Source organism: Buteo buteo, chromosome 7, assembly GCF_964188355.1.
Source record: "Buteo buteo chromosome 7, bButBut1.hap1.1, whole genome shotgun sequence".
In the NCBI taxonomy this organism is placed as follows: Eukaryota; Metazoa; Chordata; class Aves; order Accipitriformes; family Accipitridae; genus Buteo; species Buteo buteo.
Genome location: NC_134177.1, coordinates 4,650,833 through 4,666,402, shown reverse-complemented (window position 1 = coordinate 4,666,402; position 15,570 = coordinate 4,650,833). Strand labels below are relative to the sequence as shown.

At 37.8% G+C, this 15,570-nt stretch overlaps 1 protein-coding gene across 4 annotated transcripts in view; it reads left to right on the top strand.

Annotated features, from left to right (window-relative positions):
• BCHE (butyrylcholinesterase) overlaps positions 1-15,570 on the top strand; it is a 62,858-nt gene that overhangs the window by 25,566 nt on the left and 21,722 nt on the right. For 2 of the 4 annotated variants that reach the window (XM_075031345.1, XM_075031344.1), the window contains exons 3-4: positions 1,908-2,074; positions 8,865-9,009. In XM_075031345.1, coding sequence (XP_074887446.1) covers positions 1,908-2,074; positions 8,865-8,992 — 295 coding nt within the window. In that variant the 3' untranslated portion in view covers positions 8,993-9,009. Of the gene's footprint in view, positions 1-1,907; positions 2,075-8,864; positions 10,904-15,570 lie in introns of those variants that run through there. The other 2 variants (XM_075031343.1, XM_075031341.1) reach the window with 1 other exon arrangement.

Sequence of the window (15,570 nt, the reverse complement as noted above, 5' to 3'; positions counted from 1 at the left end):
ATTAGCAAGAAGGAATGAACAGTAATTGCGACAGAACGATGAGGTTATATTCATAATTTTTCCTTCCCAGTTAAAAGTTATACACCTGTAATCTCTCTGTTTTGCTGTAACTGGGAGCTACTTTTTAACTTGGGAAATTTTCAATAATGGAGCTAAGAAGGAAATTACTGGACATTTCTTTGAACAGTAAGCTTCCTAGAAATGCAGAGAATGTCATAATCAGCAGGTTCATGTATTTCAAAATGCTGTGTTCATCTGACAGTTCTTTCAATCATTTTTAGTAAAATACATCTGTAGCCATTGTGTAATCCCCCCCACACCTGTAAATTATAATGTGGAATGTCATGATTTATTTCATAGCATAAAAGCTGTTAAATGAATACTGACAGCACCATTAGCGTTCTGATCTTGAACTGAAGTGCAAGTCAGCTCTGCTTAAGTCATCATTCTCATGAGCCACAAATAAACGTGCAGTTAAAAAGGGTGCCATAGGTTAACCAGAGCTGAATTAGTAAAGAAAAATTAGTAAAGAAGTGAGCAATTCAGGAAACGACATGCTGAATCTCTTACTCTAACATCATTTCTGTAGGCAGCCAACGCCAAAGACTCCAGAATACTAAAACATGGGCCGAAAACTTGATTCATTCTGAATGAACTAAGAGATATCGATATTATTTCAGCAGCTGAATCTTGTGCTCTGACTGCTCCCACCTACACCCGGTACCTTGTTCCCACTCTTGGCAAGCAGAACTCAGGTCGGCTTCACACATCCCAGACTCCTCTCTAACCGCTGCCTTCTGGGAAGAGTCCTGGCGAAAAGTAGAGATAACCAAATTAAGTTAGCTAATAGTGTTCTTAATTTACCCCATCAAGTATCATCAAATACTCTTGTTCTGCCCCTAAACCCCAGATTCCTCGATATCAGCTTCTAGAAAAGAAAATGAGTCTTTCTGCCTGCACTGCAATAAGATGTTTAATTTGTATTCTTAACCTCTTCTGAGTGAATGGTGATTTGTGACTGTTTAAAGTATAAATCTACTTCTTTTTCTAAGAATCATATTCCATCTCATTTGTTCCTTAATGCAATGCTCCGTATTTTGTTGTTCTTCTACGCTCTTAAACCAATTATTTTTTTCTCTAGTCATATAGATAATACATATTCTCCTTTTCGGAGGCAAAAACCTGGATGCCTGTCCCTAGAACCTTATGAATTCCGTTATATTATAAATATTTACTGCTACTATTTTAATACTAACAACTGTGATCTTTTAATGCATAGAGCTTGTTTTATAAAGAGCCAAGCGCTCTGTACCCCTTTCCAGTTTCCAAAAGATTTGAGATTGTTCCTGTTTGGCACTCTGCTAACAGGGTTCAACATACTTCATGGAAGAATGGTTCCTTCCTAATGAGGAATAATTGTTTTCTCTCCCAAGACAGCTCTCAACCAAAGTTTAGACATTATTTGTACCTCCAATTGCATTTTTATCTGAGCTATTTAGTCCAACCTATTTGTCTCTCTGAAGGGATCAGCAAGATTCAAACTAAAACATAAACCACACAACCTCCCAAGGTGGTTGGTTTGTTCTTAAGTAATCCATAATAATTTACAGCTGTGAGAATCTCCAAATTCAACAGGTGTAGTTTGTGTATGGTTGTTTATTAACTTTTTTTCTCTTAGGTGAACCCAGAACACCCCAAAAGGGGAATATAAATAATTTTATTTTTCGTCAAATGAAGTTAAATCAAATTTGCCTTCCTTTTTTCCCATTACTTACAAAAGTATACTTCAGTAATTCCAAACTAACGTGCTTAAGCTGAAATAACTGTTAAATAAAAAACAAATAAAGCTTTACTGATGTGCTGAGGTAATTTCTCATTCCAAATGAAATGTTTCTTTTCTCATTTAGAACTCCAAATGGGACCCTGATTAATGGAACAAGATGGCCAGTCTTCACTAGTACTGAACAAAAATATTTGACATTAAATACCAACACATCAGAGATACTGACAAAATTACGTGCTCAGCAGTGTCGATTCTGGAATATTTTTTTTCCCAAAGTCCTGGAAATGACAGGTAAAAATGCTTTTATAGAGGCTTTTATGTAACTTTTATACAAGGATCATTTCCTTGATATTAACGTAATACTCGAGTTTAAATCTTCTCATTTATCTTACATTCTTATTTGAATTTCCATGAGATGTTCAGATGTCGGATGAGACCGTCCATGCCATGGTGAGGCTGTACCCTGTAACGTGCCCTGTGCTTCTGGCCATGGGCTCACCACCCTGTAGCACCCTGTTATGTACGAGGACAAACCCCGGGGACAAGCCAAAGCCCAGGATTTACTCAATACGGAGCTTCTCTGCCCCAAAGCGCAGACGCAGCCACAACACGAGACGTTTTAGAGTGCTGCAAATCTCTGCTCTCGAGCTGCCCCCTGCGAGGGTCTCAGCACTGCCAGGCTCTGCGGTCCTGGGGTACCCGCGAGAGCACGAAAGACATTGCTAAAGGGGAAGCTTGCGCTGGGGTTTCTGGAGGCTTTAGATGTTCTGTCTAAACTTTGTGTACCTAAGGTGCATTGTGGGATGTGATATTGGGATTATATTATCTATTATTTATGGGATTTATATTATTATGCAACTAATCCACAGAGGATATTAAGTGCATCGCTGCTGCCAAGAGGGGATTCTGTTCTACATCTCACATGAGAGCACCTTCTGTTTTATTTCTAGAGTGTCAGTCATCGATGACAAGCCAGAGACTTCAGGATTTGCCTATGCAAATTAGAACTGATTTGTGCCTGACCCTGTATACAATAAGTTGATGAGATTTCACTACCTAGAAAAGTATAACAGGCTCAGTTGAACACAAAGGACTCAGATTTTCTTTAGAAGCCCAATGCCACTGTTTTTGCAAAGCCCACCGAACAAGCCAAGCCTCTGTGCTTCTGGAGTTTGAAAGGAATTGGTTTTATAAAGTGATTTTGCAGCTCTGGAATAGCATTCTGCAGTTTGATGGGGGGAAGTCACATTTCAAAAATAAGATACACTTTTAAAATGTTAATTAGTAATTTACCAGCTTTCTGTAAGATTCAGTTTGAACGTTAGTCTTAAAAATACGTAAACCTTCATGGTGCACAGATGATTCTTTCTGAAATAATTTATTCCTTCCTCATTTGAGCCTATAAGTGTATTATGGCTCAACTTTCATCCCCTCTCAATTCAATAGATGTCTTGATTTAATTGAAAAACAAGAAAAAAAATCAGTAGGTAAAATGAATAATTTATAAAGCATACCCTGTTTTTAAAATCATAATATACCAAATTATGGATAGATTTTAGGGAGGTTTCTCAAATTCTGGCAAGTCCTTTATGCTGTGCCAGAAGAACTGAACTATTTTTTATATTTCTTTAACCTGGCTGTGAACCCCCATTGAGTACCATGCATCTTACAACTGGACTGTGCATAACCAAATGCTCTGTGGCGGAGCAGAAGAGAGCACATCACCAGACATAGTTCAACATATCTTCGCAGGACAGCAGAGTTGCTTTGCACGGTCCTGTGGTGTGAAGGATGACAAAGCAACACTCTGGATCTGCCAGGAGACATAAATACACCACTGTGCCATATTCAGTAATTTAAAACATAAATTTGCATAATTTAATTAAAAGAAATTCCTGAGCATATCCTTAGCAAAAAAGAAAGAATCATTGTGCCTGGATCCTAATATAGAAATGAGACAAAAGTACTGTCAAGAAGGAGTGCTGCTTTGTCACACATCTACATCTAGAGTATTGCTTTGTCATGCATCTACATCTATCAGTCCTTGAAATATTGTAACAGAAATACTATGGGTTTATATTTATGTTGCCTATACAGTCTCATACAATTCTGACAAAGAAACCTTTAAGATTCTGTTTATAAACATGATATAATACTTTATATTGTAATAATTCTCTTCGCTGAAATTATTATTTTGCATTACTATCTCCTTTTAGGCTCAAAGGACAGTGCACACCATAAATACATGTATTTCCCCATTTTCTGAGGCTCTATCTTTTTTTATTATTTCTTCCACTGAAATATTCTTATAAAAAGAAGGTTGCTTTAATATGATATGATATAAGATGACAGAGAACAAGAAAGAAATTTTATGTTATCATTATTGCAAGTTATAGTTCAAGTAGGATTCAGATAGGCAGAGTGGAATTACATCAGTTAGAACCTGAAGAGCACAATCAAACTGATTTATTTTGCAGAAATTGCAAGGGGATTTCTCATTGTGCCAAACGGTCAGAATTTGGCATGGATGTGTTTGGTAACGAACCACTTATTTAGTTACTGATCCACTGCTAGCACAAGCCTTGCTACCCCCTTGAGGTCTTCTCAGCATGTAATGACCAGCTCCAAATGTGTTCAGCATCTGAGCAAGCCTGCTCCCACAACAGGCTGGGTAATACAGGTTCCCTGAGGCAGTTAAATATACGAGAGAGGGAAATATTTAGTCCCTGTCATCATTATGGTTAGATATTTTCCATTTTCCTCAAGCAACAAAATCTGATATGTTTCAAAAAAAATAATCATGGTTATGAATGGAGAAAACTAATAATAAAAAAATAAGCATAAGTTTGTATGATTTTGGAAGATTTCTCATGAGTCAAAATGTGTAATTTTGTGTCTAGCTTGGTAATAATCACTAGCCAGGTAAACTAGACCTAGACATGCCTTACATGGGCTCTCAGTTCCAACTAGACAATTTCTGTACAGATTTCAACTCTATTGCAAAGGCACCAAGAATACCCTCCATTCCCACTCACCCCAAGACAAGCTGGGAGCATTCAGCATTTAATATTTTATTTGAAGGCGTGAGCACTGGGACAATCACCAGAACTTTTTCTGATGACTGCTTCTAAAACAAAACACACCAGAGGGACAGTAAACAGTAAATTACTCTTAAGTAGCTTTTAGAGCAATCCTATGTTAATTATAAAAGCATCTATGTTAGACTCCACCTCCTTAACACAATCTTTAAGGCATCTAGAGCCCTAACTATATATATAACACACACACACACGTGCCTACTCTTGGTTATAGAGAGCTGCAAGCAGTCAACCTTTCCATTTATTGTTCCATTACTATTTTAGTATGCCTAATACATATTTTTCTATTTTATTTAATATCACTGCATCATGTATCATCCGTAGAGAAATCAAACATCAAAGTAGCTAATATAAATACATTCTATTTTAAAACAACCCTAAAAAGATTTTAAATGCGGAGACAGAGAGAAGTTCAACCAACCTCTTGACCAGTGAATAACCAAAATAATTGTATTTGCTATGATCCTCCAAACAGTTTCTAGATTCTATAGAGCTAAATACTCAGGGTAGTAAGACTATTAAAAATGTGACCAATTAGAAAATTTATCATCAGAATTAGTTTTCAAATTCCATAGAGCTAGATGCTGCACTCATGCATGCAGAAAAGTTAATGAGTCAAAAGTAACTTCACCAATACCACTGCACCTACTGACAGAGTAAGATGGTACTTAGTGCACCTATGGGCAATAAGTTATGTGCCTTAACAACCTGATTTCATTCTAACTCCAGTACCTTGCATCCCAGGTCACAGGAGAGATAACAGCCCTTACAAAATTTCATCTCCCAGAGAGCTCTATTGACTTTTGGAAGAAGAAAATTTAAACCAAACAAACAACAAAAAAAGTTAGAAGTCTGAAGTCCTTAAAAATACATACAAACCCAAATATACTGTTGTGGGTAGAAAAAGCACTGATGTTCAGAGTGTGTGATTAAAGAACATTAGAGATACTGAAGTATAGATACTATTTGTTTTCTCCTTTCTGAACATTTGTGTAGAAGCTATCACCATGAGAATCTACAGCATAGATAACTTGTAGCATTTATCAGACTAATGAATCAAGAAGTTTGCGGGTACTTGCATTTATAAGCTGTTGAGGACAGAAAAACTAATTCCAACTTGTCATCCCTTATTAATTATACTATATCATAACAGCTATATGGCATTTGTCCTAATCTTAATGTTAATACCACAAAAATACATTTAAAATTAGCATTTTATTGGCACATCTAGCAGTTCAACAAAAGATGGTATGGAGATAAATTTAACTTTGCTGTAATGCTATTAATGTAAGGGCTATATGCCTCTATGGAAAGGAAAGAAATGCCAGCTGCCTGTGTTGAAAGTGCTGAAAAATAAAAAAAAAAAAATATTTTTTTTTCTCTGTTAAATTGGGTACCTTTCCGATCACTGAGGTATGATTCATTGCCTACTGAAATCTCCCCTTTTCTCCTTGTAAACATCACTAGGCTTTGCATTAGGTTAACTGGTAAAGTTTGGGATTGCCTAAACGACTGCATACAGCAAAATAACCTCACTGTATGATTAGCTGACTTCCATAGTATTGCAGCACATTGTAGTAACCCAGTGCTCTGAGCTGTAATTATCGGTCAAGTGGAATTCTCTAATCTTCTTTTTTTTTTTTTTTTGCCTTCTAGCTGTCAGCTCATCTAAGTCATGGGTGGTTGCTTCAAAGAGATTGATGATGTTGCTGATAATGGGATGCATTGACTTGTGACTTCAATTTGGATCTTATCACTGAAAAAAGCAAACAAATGGGAATCCAAGTTCTTATTTCAGTGTTTTCCTTCCCCCTTTTGTCTTTTAGATTCATAATGGTGGCTATTCTGAATTTCTTGTTGTCTGCTTTCTCTAGCTGACTCACTTCACCGTAATCTTGAAGAAGCACTGAAATGCCTCATAATTTATACTCTAGAACAGTGACTTTTAATTGAAGTTGTGTGTATGGTAGAAGTATTCCATTTTCTAACGTCTTTGGGCAGACTTCTAACACATCTAAACCTGAATAATTAATGAAGGAACAGGGTTTTTTAAATTCATAAGTGGAGGCTTTGCTTGGATAAAGCTGGATACTCATAATCAAGAATAAGACAAGAAATACAGTTAAGACATTTTTTCTCCAAATAGTACTAGTACTGGTTCATACACTAAATTACCAATCCATTTGACATATGTGGAAAATTTGGCTTTACCTGAGACCCTGGCTACATCTTTAAATTAAGAAACATGCAAAGGCAAGTCAGGAAAGTAAAGTGTTGTGCATGTCTTTTCCCCATAGTTCTGTGAGTCATATCTGCATAGCTTAGTAATCAAAACATGGTTTTATTGTTACCAGCATCTACAAATCCTCTTTGAGTTAATGACAACTGTGGCCTGCAGAAAAAAAAAAAATTAAAATTGTCTGAACTTTTCTTAATCTCGATGTAACCAAGCTTATTTGCATCTTCAAATGAGGGAAAGGAGTATGGTTAATTTTTTTTTAATTTTTTTTTCCTATATTTGTTCTTCACAATTTCCCTTTTGACTACAAGCAGAAGTACAGAACCTCCCCAAGAAAAAAGTATCTTGGTTTTATTTCTGGTCTCACTGAAACCAAGAAGTAATGTAAATCTCATTTCAAAGTATCATTAAATTGCCATCTGGATTTCCAGACCAAAAAGGTTTGGAAACGTTGAGCTAAACTGCAGATAAGCAACCAAATTACTGGATGCTTCTCCAAAGTAAATCTCCGAATCTGTTAACTCTCTTTCCAGAATATTTTCTCTACTGATGTGTAAAACACAAAAGTATTTCATTTTCACATAACCAGTTAAACTTGCAGTGCTGACAGATCATAAAAAAGGGGAAAAGGGTGTATTTATGGAGGGAAAGGGCCTATGCTCTACTGCAGCAGAAGAACATAAAGCCAAAAGAGCATAAAGAAACCGTGGAACTGTTATCTCATGAACACAGTTACCAAATTTTTTTGGAAGCAAGCTATGTCAATATGGGACACTGAGATAATTAGGTCCAGAATGAATAAAGGCATCCATAGATCACAAATGGTTTCTAAACTTTAAGAAGAAGTCTACAACTGATCCAAAATAATAAGCCACAGTATGCAATACAGCCTACATACATTACCTTTCCTTTAGTTGTTGTATGGGTTGTTCCTGCAAGGTCACTGCATTTCTCCCTAGTGTTAATTACCTTTTGGGACTGGAGGAAGTAATCCCTGTCCGTAAAATACTCTGGGAACCTTGTAAAATGATACATTTTTATCACTAGTGTCATCCTCACCCTCTGCTCTGATGTCTATAACAAATTTGGCTATAAATATTGCCTTGGGACACAGGATTAGTCGGCAAATTCTTTATAGGCTAGAATGAAAAAGAAAAGAGGAGATGGTTTCATGTTGACATAGTGCACATTTTACAGTATCTTTCTCCAAACTTGTTCCCCTTATACATTAAACTTGTGGATTTATTCCTCAGTAGGGTGAAATCCTGGCCATCCATTGAAATCCATTGAAACTAATGGCAATACCCTTGTTGCCTTGAACAAAGCTGTGATTTCACTGTACCTTTACAAGCACCTATCTCAGTTTGCATATCGTAGTCTTCAGGGTGTGTAAGTTTCACTGTAGCGTATATTGAACCAAACTAATATTTTGAGGCTTTAAAAAAAAGGTAGCTTTAAAATGAAGAACTTGGACAGAAGCATTATCCAGAAGCAACAAGCCCATACATAAGTATATTTACTACCCTGCGGTGTGCCAGAATGATATCTTTGCAGTACTTTCTTCCTGATTTAAAGATAAAGTGTTAATCACTGAATTTTCAGTCATTCCAGGTTTAAGAAATGAGACAAAAGACCACCCTATAATGTATTTGGAGCAAATGACATTGATAATCAAAATTATTTTTCAATTAACACATAAAGAGATTCAAATTTAGATTAATGTAACCCATTTCATGTTTTACAGGAAATATTGATGAAGCAGAACGAGAGTGGAAAGCAGGATTCCATCGCTGGAACAATTACATGTCAGACTGGAAAAATCAATTTAATGATTACACTAGCAAGAAGGAGAGATGTGCAGGCTCCAATTAATATGTTTACCCTTTCCGGTATGTCCGTATTACTGATCATCAAGCAAATATACAGGTAGCTTTCTAACACATCTAGCATTAAATATGTTATGCAGATTAAAGAAATGTTATGGATATAATTTTGATTCCCCAGATCTTTCATTTCTATTTTACCTCATATCTCAATAAACAATATAAGGCATCCATACCCTTTGAAGCTTCACTGTGTTAAATAGGACTATAGAGATTAAAGTCTGAAGATTAATGATGTACATATTATAAATACTAGCTGTTTAAATTCACACTTCAAAGAAACAATGTAATCTGTTATAGAAAAATTGATTTTTTTTCAGTAGAAATAGCACTGTTTTACAGTATTGCCATGCAATACACAATCGGGTTTGATCTTTAACAGCAATGCTCCCGCACTTAAACCTTGCTTCAGACATAATTTAATTGACATAAACATAAAGAGATAACAACTTTGCTGGACACTCCAAATGATATTTGCTTGTTAGACCAAAAAGTTTTAAGACCGCCATTGAAGCCCAAATCATTGCTTCTTTATGGCCAAATCTGTAGGACAAAGCCATAGTAGGAGAGTATTCAAACTATGTCTTGAAGGCCTAAATCATCAGTACTCTGTGTGCAAGTGCAGTGGTGAGACAAGCCAGAAAAATTGACACCTCTGCTTCTGCTATCCTCATTTCTCAAGGAGTAAAGACGTACAGATTTACAAAGCAATGAACTCGCAGCTTTCCCTGCTCAGGCACCCACTGTCTTCAACTGGTAAAACCTCTGCTATGGAAGTAAGCTCCAAATATGGTTTGTTTGTTTGTTTTGTCCATGAGTTACCTCCTAGTTGAGGGACAACCCCACATTTACTGGAACATGATGGACAAGTTTTTATACCTGCAGAAGAGCATCGATCTGCGTGTCAGCACGTTTATCAGAAATCAGCCATGAAAGCCCTGCTCAGCCAGCCAGCCCTCAGCAGTGGAGGGGGACATGGCCACAAAGCCCTTGCTCCTCTTGGGGAAGGCTGCAGAGGATATCACTGCCGAGGGACATTGTGACCTTGGTGGGAAGGACCCAGGTCTTTGACATGGTCAAGCGAGCTCTAGTTGCCATGCAAGTAGGCATCTCCTGTACCCCTTTCTACCTACTTCAGCTGAATGTATTAGAAGCTTCTAAAAATCCCTTGGATAATTCTTCTTCCTACTTCTCTGCTTCTGGATGGGTTTGGAAGTTGTATGCCTGAATAACACCTTAATTGGCTGTTTTTCACTGGCCCAACTGGGCAGAATAAATGCCAAAAATTTGATAAACATAAGGAGTACGTAAAAGCAACAACTCATCTCATAAATGAATTATCCTGAAGCTTTCTGTAAATGTAACAGCATTTCAGTACATCTATTTTCTGTTCTAGTGATTGTGAGCTCTTGCAAAATTCCTTCTTGAATTGAGTAGGCTGAAGAGATCTAGATAATGAACAGAGAGCGTGCTCTTTCTGGCAATCAGTTTGACCACACAGGATCCCTACACCGAAGGGATTTATTTTTTGCAGGAAGGCCAAATTCTGCAAGAGATGATGGCTTATCATCTTTTCAGTTATTTCTAAGAGAATACAATTATTTCCTGACTAAATTATGGAAAACCACCTTTTAGCACAGTATTTCCAAAGACTACAATCAAACCTGTGCAATCAAAAAACCTGGTCATTTTTGAGCAAGCTGATTAAAACTTGAAATTATCTGGGATTAAAAAGCCCTCTTTATGCAGCACTTCATGTTTACACCACAGGTAATTAGCTCATTACATACATTAGCATAGTTACTGCTATTAATAGTTGCATGGAGAGCTGTGTCAGTCTACAGTGTATTGGGTATTTATCAGCTACTCCTCATGCCAGTGATGATCTACTGAAAAAAAAAAAAAAACCACAGAAGGATGAATTTTCTGTCATCGAGCCAGTTCTGGCACTCCCCATTTGTGCGCTTCATAGACATGTTGGGTGCTGATGTGCTGCAGTGAGCCTTGGCAGCACCAGCAATGCCTAAGCACGTTTAAAAGCAGCATTTGTCTCTTCTGATATCCTTCTCTTAGCTATATTTCACTATCTGTCTAATCAGCCTAATCAATGGAAAAAAAAAATCTGAGCTAATTAAAATGCACAAATAACCTTTGGAAAGGGCAGGTTGCAAAGCAGTTTATAAAATATTTTGCTAGGAAGGTGTCTTTTGTATGTGCTGTGAGCTAGGCTGAATAAGGTCTACTTGAAGACTAATATCCTTCCCACAGTATGCATACGACACCTGTGATGTTCTTAAGAAGGAATAAGGATGGAGGGAAGAGGAAAGAAAAGCAGAATAAAATAAAGTTTAAACCACTTTTTGAATTATGTTTTTTCTGATTTTCTTGGTGTGAATATATTGCTAGCTTTGTATTTTTTCATATGCTGGGAAATAATATCTCCATTTATTATTCATATGAAATCAATATATCATGTAGTCATATATTCATATCCCTCACTTATGCAAAAATAGGAAAGCCTTAAGTACTTGGATGTAAGTGGCTAAGGTAACGAAGAGTGAAAAAAGACCAGTCCCCATTGCGGGTATCTTCAAACTAAAGGTCAAACAAACTTATGTTGGAAATTGTTTGAGGATACTGTGTCATTGCTTAGAATGATGATTACATATTAGAAGGATATCTTGCCCAGACCTCACTGAAGATGTAATGTTGTTAATTAATGTTTTCTTTTGGCTCAAAAGAGGCAAGAAACCAAGGTTTCTCTGTGAAACCAGAGAAAATGTGTTGATTCTTTCTTACCACTCTTGATATCCAAAGCAAGGATTGTGAATTTAGTCCCAGAGTTGCTGAAAGATTATAATAAAATGAACTGCAGTGCCAACAAAAATGTTGGCATTAAACCAGTTGTCATTAGGTTTATAAGCTAACAGCACACTGATTAAATTACAGACATTTCACACATATTTTAGAGATAGTCTTAAGAGGACTGATGTCAGAAATTTCCCAGCAAAACTCCGTTTAATTAAAACCAACAGTTTCTGCATTTTAAATGTTTTGTCTAAAGGAATTTGGGTTAGATAGGATTTCACTTAAATAATGCTTAACTTTACAGAAAGCTTATCTGTGCTCCTGCTGAAGTATCAAAAACTGAAGGAGCTGGGATGTTCAGAACACCTGTCTAGGGCACACTGGTCTGCATAGCTGGACCAACCAAGGATGAAACTTTCTGGCTTTGAACAGGAGCCCTCAGACCCCAAAAGTTGTCTCTAGCAGAACTAAGACTCCCCCAAGGTTTCCAGGCTTCCTCCCAATTGCAGATTTTACACTCATAGCTTGGATTTTGGGGACGGGTGCTTGCTGTCCTATGCCCTGGCCATCACTCTAGGTTTATCAGACTGTTAAAAGCCAAATTTCTGTTTAAGTGGAAGCCTGGCTTTTTGGCCCTCTTTGATCACTACAGGCTCAGGCTATTTATAGAGCAGAGATTACTGCTCTATAAACACATGGCTATACATGCCCAGTTTAGATCTTCATGAACAGACAACTCATATGCATCTCTTAATAGCAAGGAGCAGAGGCAAATCTGTCAGCTTATAGCTGGAAAGTTATCCTTGCAACATAAGGAATATAAGTCCTTTTTTTATTATTAAGTAGAGTGTTGGAGAGAAAATTATCTTAGATTATGAAAAACTGATGGAACTTTCAGGAAAATGTACATATATTTCATTATATATAAGCTTAATATGACCTCTGTAGGCCTCTCTAATGTTCCTATCACAACAGATCATCAGCAAGCGATTTGGCCCTTTGTCATATGCAGATATCACACAGATTAATCCGAACGTAACATTAACAGCGGAGAGATATATATTTGTCTCTGTCAACATCATAACGTTGTCTTCTCAGGCTTGATTATAGTTCATGCATTTCTACTGGCTCAGCACCAGTTCTGCAACATCAGCAGCAGCTATTTAGAGGGACATAAAAAAATGTCACTGTACTTCAGTTCCACCTGCAGCGTACCCAGCTAGCAAAGAGCAGCCTTCCAGTTGCAGGGAAGAAATGGGGGGCGAGGAAGAGATGAGGCCAAAGGGGGAAAAAAAAAACCCAAGGAGGCAAGGTTGAAGGGAAAAAAAATACCCCCAAGGAGACTAGGCCGAAGGGGGGGGGGGGGGGGAAATACCCCCAAGGAGACTAGGCCAAAGGGAACAAGAAAACAACAAAAAAAACCAAAGAGACTAGGCCGAAGGGGGGGAAAAACCACCCAAAGAGACTAGGCCGAAGGGGGGGAAAAAAACACCCAAAGAGACTAGGCCGAAGGGAAAAAAAAAAAAAAACACAAACAAAAAACCCACACTACCACCACCCCCACCCCCCCTCAAAAACAGAGAAACAAGGCCGAAGGGGAGGGGGGGAACCCCAAACACACAAAGAGACAAGGCCGAAGGGGAAAAAAAACCACCCCCAAGGAGACTAGGCTGAAGCAAGGGGGGAACCCAAGGAGACTAGGCCGAAGCGGGGGGGGGGAGCCACAGAGACAAGGCTGAAGGGGAAAAAAAAGACAAAACAAAGAGACAAGGCCGAAGGGGGGACCACCTGCCAGAGAGACAAGGAGGAAGGAGGGGAAAAAGGAAAAAAAAACAACCCAGAGGCACGGACAAAGGGGAAAAAAAATCCAAAAACAAACTCAAAACCCCATAAAACTCCCACACAAACACTTTTGCCCCAGAACAATCAACAATTGAAGGGCTTAATACTGTACACAGAGGTACTAAGTATCCCAGTGTCTCTGTTCCAGTAACTCCAGCCAAAAAACCCTCCCACTGAATTGGCAAAATAGGTTTAGGAATTTGACAGTGATTCAGAATATGGGGTGAGGAATGAGACAGGCAGGTTTGGCTCAGGCTTGGGGCCTGCTATGGAAAGTGCTAGTGCCAGCTGACTACTTTCTCACTGTCTTTTCTCTTCCAATCCATGGAACTACGGGCACTTGCCAAAAATTCTGACTGCTCTTGGCTAGCCACAGGGTCTAAAACCAAGCACCTGTGTAACAGATTTGTGCAGCTGTATGTGTTTACCATGGCTGATCCATCTGTAGTACATGCCACACGCCTGTTGATTTACTCTGGGTGGATTGGGAGCAAGAATCCATTAGGAAAAAAAAAAAAAAAAAAAAAAGAGTTCCTGGCTGAATGACAGGTATTTCTCTTTCTCATTGCTCTGTGTTTATTTGTCCTCATCTGTCTAAGGTTCTAGATGGGTTTTCTATTGCTAGATGATTGCTGCAGTATGAGGGTGAAAAAATCTCTAGCAAAATAGAAAATTTTAGACTATTTGAATACTGTATATTTGGGATCTATAAGAGGTACTTGGAAACTGTGTGCACATGGTTAATATTTAACAACCTTGACCCGGTTCTGTGAGCCAAGAGGACCACTGCTTTAAAATCATGTGCCTTAGAGAATATGCATCCATGCACACATACATACATAGAAATATAGCTTCATCAGCAATTGCCTCTCAACAGTATATTTCCAACCTGTGCAAGCAACATGGAGACAGAGGCTTATATGTTATTGGTTTTGTATGCTTTCAAAGTGTATCTTTTTGGTCTTTACTGAAGAATAAAATGATCACAGGACTTTCAGATATAAATCAACACCTCAGCCAAATTAGTCATTCACAGTTAAAAGTTCAAAAGCTTTTACTCTGATTTCAATTGTTTTAGGACCAAATTTTATGAACAAACATAATTAGCCATTTTGAAATGCTTCATAAGACAAGATAATTCCTTCCTGACCCCTGCTGAAATCTTGAAGCATGAATACTGATTATCTTGTTTTAGCACGTAAACCTTCCAGCATTTTGTTGATAAACTAGATTAGTTGCACTCATAAAAACGTTAACTCATAGACTTAATGACTACAAAGCAGTGATGTGAATCTACAATTAGGGCAGGTGTGAATTTTTGAGAGGCTTTTAATTGGATTGCAGGTGAGATTAAATAAGGCTTCTAGGCATGTTGCAATCAGAAGTGCTGGGCTGGGGGGGGTGAAGGGGGCTTAGACACATAACTCTAAGTTATTTTGGGGAGAATTAGGAGGAAAAACGAAGCTTAATTCCAGCACAGGATCTGTTACACAAAAGTGAACAATGAAAAAGTTTCCTTCCTGATAGCATCACAGTAGCTTGAGGACATGTACAGAGGCTGTGGGGGTCTATCTTTTGTAATTTACTGAATCTGGTCATTACATAGATCACCAACTTTTTAAGAATACTGTCATTCTGGTCAGGGATCTGGAGGTAGCCAGGACATTACCATTTTTTTAAAACTGAAAATTATCTAGGCCCTCCAAATCCACATATTTGCCTGGAAAAGAACACCAGCTTCTGATCTTTTCAATTCTGCTCCATTTTAATATATGCCATGGTTGCAGGAGCTAATGTTTTAGCCACTATTAATAGAACAACGTACAAATGGTGTAGGTGGTTCTCACAGTTTGGGAGTGCTGTGGTTAATTTCTTTAATTTATAAAGTATTTATAAGTCCTCAGTTATACTGAGCAG